Source organism: Condylura cristata, unplaced genomic scaffold, assembly GCF_000260355.1.
Source record: "Condylura cristata isolate star-nosed mole 26May11 unplaced genomic scaffold, ConCri1.0 scaffold00008, whole genome shotgun sequence".
Taxonomy (NCBI): Eukaryota; Metazoa; Chordata; class Mammalia; order Eulipotyphla; family Talpidae; genus Condylura; species Condylura cristata.
This window is the reverse complement of record NW_004567109.1, coordinates 59,551,509-59,561,629: the sequence shown is the minus strand read 5'-3', so window position 1 is coordinate 59,561,629 and position 10,121 is coordinate 59,551,509. Positions and strand designations below refer to the sequence as shown.

Here is a 10,121-nt window from a genome sequence, read left to right as displayed (position 1 = left end):
GAGACCAAGAGGTGTCCTTAGCTTGTGTTTTGTCTTGGGCACCCTTCTACTGCACGACTGCTCCATTCTCAGCAACACTAAGTGCTAGCAACCCCCACCCCCGGCACCAGATTGTGGTAGGAAGTTGATGCATTTCCCCTAAAAGGGCTGGCTAACCCCAGAGATTGGGAAAGGGGATGACCCTAACCTGGGGTCATTCTGCCCTTCCCCCACCCTCCCTGAAATTGTACACAAAATAGAGCATCTCTTCTGCAGAGTTATGGGTGTGAGGAGAATCCCTGAAAGGTTTGTCAGATCTCCCAAGGGATTCAAATGGACAGGGCTAACAGCTAAGGTCCGGGAACTTATGTTCTTAACAGAGGTGTATTTGACTGACTGAAGATCCCTATTTTACTGGCTCTAGGTAAAAATTGACACTACACCTGCCCTGCCCTTCCCCCACCCACATAAGCCTGGCCCAGCCACCACATCCAAGGTGCCCCACTCAGCAGAACCCACTCAGACACCTTAGAGAAATCTTGGCTCTACTGAGCTTGGAGCAGCTGGACCTGCCTGAGAGCTCAACCCAGCCCAGTGTCTGAGGTTCAGAAGCTTCACAAAGCTGGAGGCCATGTTGCTGGGGAGGGAAGCAAGAGAAGGAGGGTGCTGGAATGGTAGAATCCAGAACAGGGAAACTGGGCCATTGGATGGGAGGGAGAACCAGCCTGAAGACAGCTCCCTTCCAGGCAGCTGAGCTGACAGGGATTCAGGATCTGTTTCATTATTAAGGGGAAGTTTACTTCTCTGGGAGGAGAAGGCCACTGACTCATGGTCCTGGAGTTTTGTATGTAAAACTTGTGGTAAGAGGTGGCCACACTGTGCTTGGGCGTACACAGCAATCTCACAACCATTCGCCTTGCCTTTCAGTTTGACCACCCAGGAGTCTCTAGGGACTATGGGAGCAATGCTGCACCTGTCAAACTAATGGACCCCATAATTGTCCAGCATCTCCCCCTTCCTCCATCACCCCAGAGCAACCCCTCACCCCCTCAGTTGTCTTCACATTCATAGCCTTTCTTTCTAGTCAGACACACCTCCAGTAACAAAACCTGGAAATAGCTAGCCTTAGGCAGGCAGCTCTCTACCCAGTCCTCACTCTCTCATTTTGTTGCAGGGCCTTAGCACATATCTTCAAATCCCAGATCCACCCAAGGCAGGATAGGCCCTTTTTTATGAAAGGTCTTGGTGTGGTTTTCAGGATAATACTCTGGAGAAATCACAGGCTGAATAGGCAAAAGGAGTTTCCAAATGCGCTGCGGCCCCTTTAAAAAGCTGAGCAGGATTTTTTTTTTAAGCCTATGACTATATTAGGTGACATGAAAGTGCTCATCGCTCCTGTCATCGCGGCCCCTGGCCCAATGGCAGACTGAGTCCCCCTCCTCCGGCCTGGTCCCGCCTCTCCTGCCCCTTGTGCTCCGCACTACCTGCCGCCGGGCCACATCCCGAGCTGGAAGGCGGGTGCGCGGGTGGCTAGCGGGCACCATGCGGGGAGGCTGCCAAGGATCGTGGGCAGCGCTGCTCTCTGCTGCCCACCTGACGCTGTGACAAGACGCTCGCTGCCACCATGTTCCCCAGCCCTGCGCTCACGCCCACGCCGTTTTCGGTCAAAGACATCTTGAACCTGGAGCAGCAGCAGCGCAGCCTGGCCGCGGGGGAGCTCTCCGCGCGCCTGGAGGCCACCCTGGCACCCGCCTCCTGCATGCTGGCCGCCTTCAAGCCCGAGGCCTACGCGGGGCCGGAGGTCGCAGCTCCCGGCCTCTCTGAGCTGCGCACAGAGCTGGGCCCCGCACCGTCGCCTGCCAAGTGCTCGCCTGCCTTCCCTGCCACCCCCGCCTTCTATCCGCGTGCCTATGGCGACCCTGACCCAGCCAAGGACCCTCGAGCCGATAAGAAAGGTGAGGAGGAAACACAAGCCTCTTCTCTCCACTGGGTCCCTTTCTTCCCCAAACCCTGGCGCCGAGAATTTCCATCCTGGGTGGAGGAGATGCGAGTGGCCAGGGTGGAGGCTGAGCCCTGGGAAACTCAGTAGGGGAAGCGAGCTTGTCGCCAGGGCCCCCTGCACCCCTCCAGCCGGAGGTTTGGAGGAAATGCTGGCTTGAGATGAGCAGACACTAGAGACAAAAGAAAAAAAAAATCTGGCTTAACAAAGCTCAGGGCATCCACAACCCTATTTTTGAATCAGCTACAAATTTGAGTGATTGGTTTGTGGCTGACAGAAAAGAGAGAAACAGTCTCCATATGGGGGTCTGGAGGAAGGCTAGCATATCTTTTGAATTTAAGAGTCTTTTTTAATTTTTGAAGATCTAAATAAATAATCGCTTCTTACTAGACAAACGGTAGGGCACAATCAGAAAGTCCTGGAACTTCTGTAGCCCACCATAACCTGGGTTTCTGGGGCCTAGCTCCTTCTGTGTCAGGAACTTGGAGAGTCTTGGATTGAATAGGGGCTTTGGTTTTCAAAATGGACTTCTATGAACTTGGAGATCTGACTTAGTGACTTTATTTTTCCTGTACACCGCTAGGGCCCAGAAGTTGTGTCCTGGGAAAAGTTAGAAAATGCCTCTGGATTAAGGCTCCGGGCAATGAAGGAAGTGACTGAGGAAAGTGGTGGGCTCCCAGCTCATTTTGGAGGGAGTGTTGACGGCTGACTGGGCGGCTGACTGGGCGGCTGACCCGGCGGCTGACCGGGCATAAAGGGGCTCAGCTGGGGAGAACGTGGCCAGCGCAGATCAGGAAATCCAGGGAGGCCTCAGGCACCGATGACAGGGCCTCCGTGGGCCCTGGAAGGATCTTCCTATGAGCATAGAAAGGTCTGTGTAAGAACAGTGAAGACTCGGGAACAGACTGCACGGCTGTCTGAATCGATCACTACCTATTGGATTCCCGCTGGGGCTAGCGGGCAGGGCGGTTTCGAGGCATCCTGCCCCTCCGAGGCAACTCGGCGGCGCTTCGCAAAGCCCCCCCCCCCCCACCTCCGCAGCCACCGCGGGAACTTTGGACCTCGAGCCCGGGCCTCTTGGCCTTCTGTTCGGTCATTTTGAGACAATGACAGCCCTGGGGTGAGGTCTTCATCAACCTTCATTTATTTTCTCTAATCAAAGTAGCCTTAATCCACTTCACTTCAGAACACTGTCCTATTTTACTTTCTTTGCAGCCTGAAATCTTCAGGCACTGTCCCTCTCACTAGAATGTAAACTACCAGAAAACAGGGACCTCTCGTTTTTGTTCTGCAGCAACTAGAGCCCCGCGTGGCATTTAGTGGGCATTCAACAAACACTGACTTGTCACGCGGATACCGAGTCCTCCGTGGCCCCCACTGCTATCTGTAGTGAGCCCCAGCCAAACCAAGCGCTCCAGGCAGGCCGGAATGGCACCCCCTGGGGCTTACTGTCCCTCGCCCGCCCCTCGGGTTGGGTTGCCCAGACAGAGCTTGTTTCTGTCTCTCTGTTCCCCTTCAGAACTGTGCGCGCTGCAAACGGCGGTGGAGCTGGAGAAGTCGGAGGCTGACAGCGCCGAGCGACCCCGCGCGCGAAGGCGGAGGAAACCGCGCGTGCTGTTCTCGCAGGCGCAAGTCTACGAGCTGGAGCGGCGCTTCAAGCAGCAGCGCTACCTGTCCGCTCCCGAGCGTGACCAGCTTGCCAGCGTGCTGAAGCTCACGTCCACACAGGTCAAAATCTGGTTCCAGAACCGTCGCTACAAGTGCAAGCGACAGCGGCAGGACCAGACTCTGGAGCTGGTGGGACTGCCCCCGCCGCCCCCGCCGCCCGCGCGCCGGATCGCGGTGCCGGTGCTGGTGCGCGACGGCAAGCCCTGCCTCGGGGACTCGGCGCCCTATGCGCCTGCCTACGGCGTGGGCCTGAACGCCTATGGCTATAACGCCTACCCCGCTTACCCAGGTTACGGCGGCGCGGCCTGCAGTCCCGGCTACAGCTGCGCGGCCGCTTACCCGGCCGCGCCACCCCCCGCGCAGACGGCTTCGGCCGCTGCCAACAACAACTTCGTGAACTTCGGCATTGGGGACTTGAACGCGGTGCAGAGCCCTGGGATTGCGCAGGGCAACTCCGGAGTGTCCACGCTGCATGGCATCCGAGCCTGGTAGGGAAGGGACCTGCCTGGGACAGCCCTGTCTTCACTGACCCCACCTCTAGAGAGGGTACTGACTTTTGGGTGAGGGGGAGGACTCCCGATACCTCCGTCGACCCTCGGATTTCACATTCACTCCTGCGGAAGCCTCGGGGCTTTTTCCGCTCCAAGCGCCTTTGTCCCGACCGGGAGTTAGTGGTCGCGTTTACGCAATTTGCGGTGAGAGATCCCGCAGCCTGGTGCCTTAGCCGCCGCCCAGAGAGTGCCCTCAGTGCCCACAGGCACCCCAAGCGCCAACACCGACCAATAGGGACTAGGAGCTCCGGCGTGCGGAGCCCAAAACCGGCCGCCTTGCCCCGATCCAGGGCCCGGCGCCCGGGCCCTTGCTGCCTTGTCGCCGCCCATCCACCCGTATTTATGTTTTTACCTGTTGCTGTAAGAAACGAAAACTCCTTCCCATTAAAGTGAGTGGCTGATCCCGCATGTGTGCTTCTTGTAGTCCGCGGCACTGAAGAAAACTAAATTTCAGAGGCAGAGGCTGCTGTTCCGGCTGGTCTTGCGTTCTATGTGCAAATTGATTCTATAAGCAAAAACATTCTATGTGCAAATTGATGATAGTGATAATACAAACTAATCCTTGCTGCAAATTCCCTGTTAGGCAGCTTCTGAGTTTGTTTTATATAAACTTCAATAAGCCCAGGAGAGTCTATTTTAAATTTGAGTAGAGTGTGCTTTGGAAAGGTTTAAAGAGCTCAGGGTGAACAAACAGCCAGTGTTGGTAGAATTGGGGTTCACTTCTTTGTAAGTATTCCTTTAGATACAGAGGGCACTTGCCCAGCTCTCCCAGCCTCAGCATCTTGATCACTATCAGCCAGGCACTGTTCCAGGTGCTGGGTTTTAATAAAAAGCAAAAGGCACCAAGGCCCTTTGCAACTGAATCACACCATAACTGATCCCACTTAGAAGAAGGTCTACCCCAACTTTACAGATGGAAAAGCGGAAAACCTTGTCAAATTTCCCTGCACTCTCCAATCTTCCCCGCGGGCACGGCCCCCTGGCAGGCGTCTCACCAATTACTGGACTGGACCTCAGAAAGGTGAATGCCCACTGCCTCCAGCTTGGCCATCTGAATTCACATGCTGAGGGATTCTCCTTCCCTGCAGATGTCATCTTTTCTGGGCATTTAATAAATGTCACCATTGTTGTGACCAATACTCTTGCAGCGCAGGTTTTATGGATGAAGAAAAAGTTAAAAGCCATGGGCCCGGGACTTGTCTGCTGGGTGCCTACATGCTTTTTTTTTTTTTTTTTCTGCAAAATGAGGTTAACAAGAATACCTTGCTCTGAGCCCATGTCCCACTTGTCCGCACGGGCTTGGAGGGGATATCCAACTTTTTTACTCCCAGTCCCCACAGCCAGGAGGAACTAACCCAGCTTTTTTTTTTTTTTTTAAGATTTATTTATTTATTCATACAGAGCTGGGGTACAGGCCAGAGATGCGGAGGGTGAGAGGATTCACCAGAGAAAGAGCGGGAAGCAGAACAGGCAGATCTACGAAGTACACTGCTGAGGGGAGCAGCGGGCGGGTCAGGAGAGGTCTGCCGCGCCCGGTGGTGACCTCCGGGGCAGGCGGGGATTGAACTCATGCGGAAGTGGCTTTAGTTTCTCAGTGCAGTGCTTTAACCCGCTGCGCCACCAGGGAGGGCCAACCCAGCTTTTTAAAAGGGATTGAATGTGAGAAGTCTGGACTTTGTGTTCCCATGAAATAAAGTTTTTTTTGTAATTTTGCCAGGGAAATGTTGGGCTTTCCTCTTCAGGAAAGTGACATTGGGCAAAGAGCACCTGTAGTAGCTTAAAAAATGCTCATGGTGTTCAGGGACAGAATGCAGCTCAGTGTGACCCAGTGTCCCACAAAAGTCACCAAACCAAGGCTGGAGTGACCAGAAGCTGTCCTTTTGCCTGCGGGGACAGCATAGCCAGTGCCTGTATGGTAGTGTCCTCGGGAGTTTCTCTCTATGTGCTCCACTCTGCAAGAGGAGAGGGGAATTTTTCAAGAGAGCCTAAAAGCTACCTCTTGCCCAGAACCGGGAAGGCACAAGTGTGGGTAGTGCAGGAGCCAAACCAGGGCTCCGGGCAAAAGCAATTGACCTACGGTGCAGGGTTATGGGCTGGACACTGAGAATGAACAGGAACGACTTGAGCTCAAGGCTTGACTCTGGGGTCTGGGACTGGAATGCCCTCCGCTATAAAGTCCAAGCGAGGCTAACCAGGGTGTGTTCCGTTCAGCCTGGGCATTCCACCTCCAGGATCTACAACTTTGCTCTGAGTCTCTATCTCATGCTCATTCAGTGCTCTGTGCTTGTCGGGGGTGAGGGGAAACTATGTTCCCAAGTAACGTGGGGGAGGGGCGGAGGGGGTTGGGGAGGCACACAGAGGATCCACCAGGCCACCAGACCAACTCTTAAAACAAAGGGCCCTCTTGCAACCAGGCATACCTGCCTGCAGCCTTAGTGGTGGCCTAAATCACAGATTAGGGAAATTCTTTTTATCTGGAGCTCACATCGTCTTAATCAGATCCTACTAAGTATTTGCAAAGGACCTCCAAGATTTCTGCCCAAGCTTTATTTATTCTTCATTTGTGTGCGGTGGCATTAGAGATAATATTTCTTTCACTTAACTTTTCACCGTGAGGACTTTTCTCTGATGCTTCATTCTTTGTCTTTGCTTCAGGGATCAGCTTATGACCCCCAAATCTCATAAATGAATGTCAGGGATGGGCTGGCATTGGACTTATCAAAGGAGCAAAATGCTTCATAGGCTTTTCCCCCCTACTGTAATCCATGTTAATTAATTAGCAAACCAGGAAACTGAGGACTACTGGTTATGTCAGTGTTCAAGGTCAAAGTTTCCCTACGTGCAGAACTGGGAAACCCATTCTACAGGCGGGGCCAACAAGGCCTGTTGAATAAAGGCAGGTCCCTTAGTCTCACTAGTTTCTTTCTTTCCTGAAGATACAGAGAGACCAGCCACAGCTCCACGCCTAATCCCCGCTCTCACCTCTGGAGTGAGGACCCCTGGTTTCATATCCAGGTTCGTTATGGGTTAGGCAGAGCTCCGGGAAGGGCATCCAGGGCTCTCTCCACCGATGGTGTGGGAGCCTGGGCACACAGGGCGTTTTCCCCATCAATCGCTAGTATTTATTTCATTTTGCGATTATTATTTTTTTTAAAGATCAACCAGGCCCTCCCTGGTGACGCAGCGGGTTAAAGCACTAAACTAAGAAGCTTAAGCCACTTCCCCGTGAGTTCGATTCCCGCCTACCCGGGAGGAGATCCACATGGTGTGGCAGACCTCTCCTGACCCTCCCGCTGCTCCCCTCAGCAGTGTACTTCCTCGATCTGCCTGTTCTGCTCCCCACTCTGTCTCTGGTGAATCCTCTGACTCTCTGCATCTCTGGCCTGTGCCCCTGTTCTGTATGAATAAATAAATCTTTAAAAAAAAAAACCAACCAGATCAAAAACAGGGGAACAAAGGAGAAGCCAGGGTGCTTCTGAGACTGGAAAGCGCCTGGAGATTGGGGAGTGTGGGATGGCCCCGTGCCCAAGTGCCTGTGAGGGCCTGGAGGACGGATTTCATTTAGTAGGTTTTTTCAAAAACCAAATGACCACACAATAATGAGAAATAAACCATTGAAAGGAAACCAACTGGTTCGCTGCCAGCGGTGCGTGGTGGTGCCCTCGGGCCTGCGCCGACCAGAGCTAGTTTGCAAAAGAAAGGTCTTCAGCGGAGCCGGGCTCTGCGACCCTCCCACGCCGGCCAGCCGCGATGTCCTCGGTGTTAATCGGCCACAGAACTGCCAAGGCAGAATAGTTCTCCTCTTGTTATAGTTAGATTTCTCCTTAAATCGGCGCTATGTAGTATATCTCAATCCCCATTTCCAGAAGCGTGTTCTTTTAAATATAAGGATTAAGGGCTGGGGATCAAAACAGGGGAGAGAGGAGCCCAGGGGACTGTGGTGATAGGTCACCGGTGAACTGGTGGTGGGAATTTTACGGGGACGACACAATGATGTCAGTATATACCTAATGCCGGAACCCCAGGACTCCCAGCGGGAGGCGAAATTGACCGCACCCAGGAATCCAGCCCGCCCTCCCGCCAGCGGGTCCTTCCAGAGCGCTGCCCCTCGCCGGCTCAGAGAGTGCTCCCGGCTCCGCCCCACTCACCAGCGCCAGCAGAGAGGCCCGGCCGACCCAGGTTTGCTGACTCCGGGCTAAACTGGGATCCTGGAAAAAAGGCCCCAAGGCTTAGATTTCATTTCTTTACCACTTAGGGAGCTTATCGCATGCCAGACACTGTCCTCGCTCTTGCGGAGAGAACCCATTTGATCCTCTTTCACACCTCTTGACGTCTGCTGAGGAAATAGATGAAGAATCCATCTTAGGTCCACAGAGGGAGAGTAACTTGCCCAAGGTCACACAGCTAATCAGTTCCAGTGGCTGGGTTCAAACCCAGGCAGCAAAGAAAAAGCATCAGGAAAATGCCGTCAGTTGATTAGAGTACGGTGGTACTCTTAAGCTATCTGTTCTTGGAAGATTCTTGTACCAAGTGTAATAGTCCATGAGGAGGTAGGCATGATTATTCTTCACGTTGGGCAGGAGAGTAAAGAAATTTCCCAGTGGGCCATCTCAGTGTGGCAGCTCACATTCCAGGGGTGCAGAAGGGGTGCATTCTGCACCCGTGCCCCACTCCACTGTCTCTCCAAAGAGCCTATGGCAGAGCCAGTAAGAAGTGAGCAGCCCTGGCAGGAGCCACCCTCACCCAGAGCTGCCTCACGTTCCCCACCCTACTCCCACTGACCCACAGTCACAGCTGCATAGGATTACAGGGTGCATTATTGCCTAACATCTGTTCATGCTTATTTTGTGCCAGGCCCTGAGCTAAGCACTAAATCTGCAAATCTCATTCTGTCATTTCCCAAAGAGAAAATTGAAACCCAAAGAAGCTAAGGACATTGCCTACCTAAGAACACTCTGGTATGGTGGACTGGGGGGCCCTGTGCTTGAACCCAGATAGTTCCACTAGAGCACTAGTTATCTGAACCACTCTCAGTGGTTCTCCAGCCTGCCTCAAGACATACACTGCTGGAGGTGGGGACAGACACAAGCCCCTGGCTCCCCTGAATTAGCCAGCTCTGTAAAATCACATCTGTAACCAGGTGATTCTCATCATCAGGCAAGTTGGAGAACCGCAACCACAACTCTCAAAGAGGCCCAGACCCTTCAGCCTCCAGCTCTGGAGGGCCTGGAAGAAGCTGGAGTCAGATTTCTTTCCTCAGGTCCTGCTCTTCTTTCTGCATTTGTTGTGATCCTGAGACTGAAGCACATGCTGTGCAGCCCTGCAGGGGGGAGCACTAAAGGGGTACAGAAGGTCAGAGGTTGGAAGAGGTACTCTGGGCACACCTGTCTTGGTCCAGACCACAAAACCACCCCCAGGGCTTATTTATATAGCCCAATGTCTGCCAGTGCTGCATAGGAAAGGAAAGGAATCTGGGGGGACAATTCAGAGAAAATCCATCTGTTCTGCCTAGATCTAAGCTCTACCCCCGTGACCCAGTAGAAGGAAAGTGGGGCCAACTAGTTTCTAGAAGGGTTTACAGGTGCCGGCCTGCCCTTCTCAGCCCACGTTATGTCAGCAAAGCCTCATAATCAGCAGAGCTCCATGGACTCCAAAAAAGGAGTATAACAGAAGAACAAAGTAGGGCTTAAAAAGGTTTTATCACTCGGCCGCTCCATAGTTAGAAAGCAGCCAAACTGAGCTCTGATACCAAACCCTCTTCTTTTCAGTACTCCTCCAACTATCCCCACCCCACCCAAATTCCAGTTTGCAGAAATCTCATTTGCAGGATTGGCTCACATTAGCTCTGCCTCTACCCCCAAAACTGGTTTTCTCTGTCTTCAGCTTTTTAGGGAAGCTTTATCACACAAACTTAGCACACTCTG

At 53.2% G+C, this 10,121-nt stretch overlaps 1 protein-coding gene across 1 annotated transcript; it reads left to right on the top strand.

The window, feature by feature from the left end:
- Positions 1-1,424: 1,424 nt before the first annotated feature.
- Positions 1,425-4,138, top strand: NKX2-5 (NK2 homeobox 5). The gene is made up of 2 exons (XM_004679229.1): positions 1,425-1,934; positions 3,498-4,138. The coding sequence occupies exons 1-2, from the start codon at positions 1,604-1,606 to the stop codon at positions 4,136-4,138; spliced, it is 972 nt and encodes a 323-aa protein (XP_004679286.1). The 5' UTR covers positions 1,425-1,603.
- Positions 4,139-10,121: the final 5,983 nt, after the last annotated feature.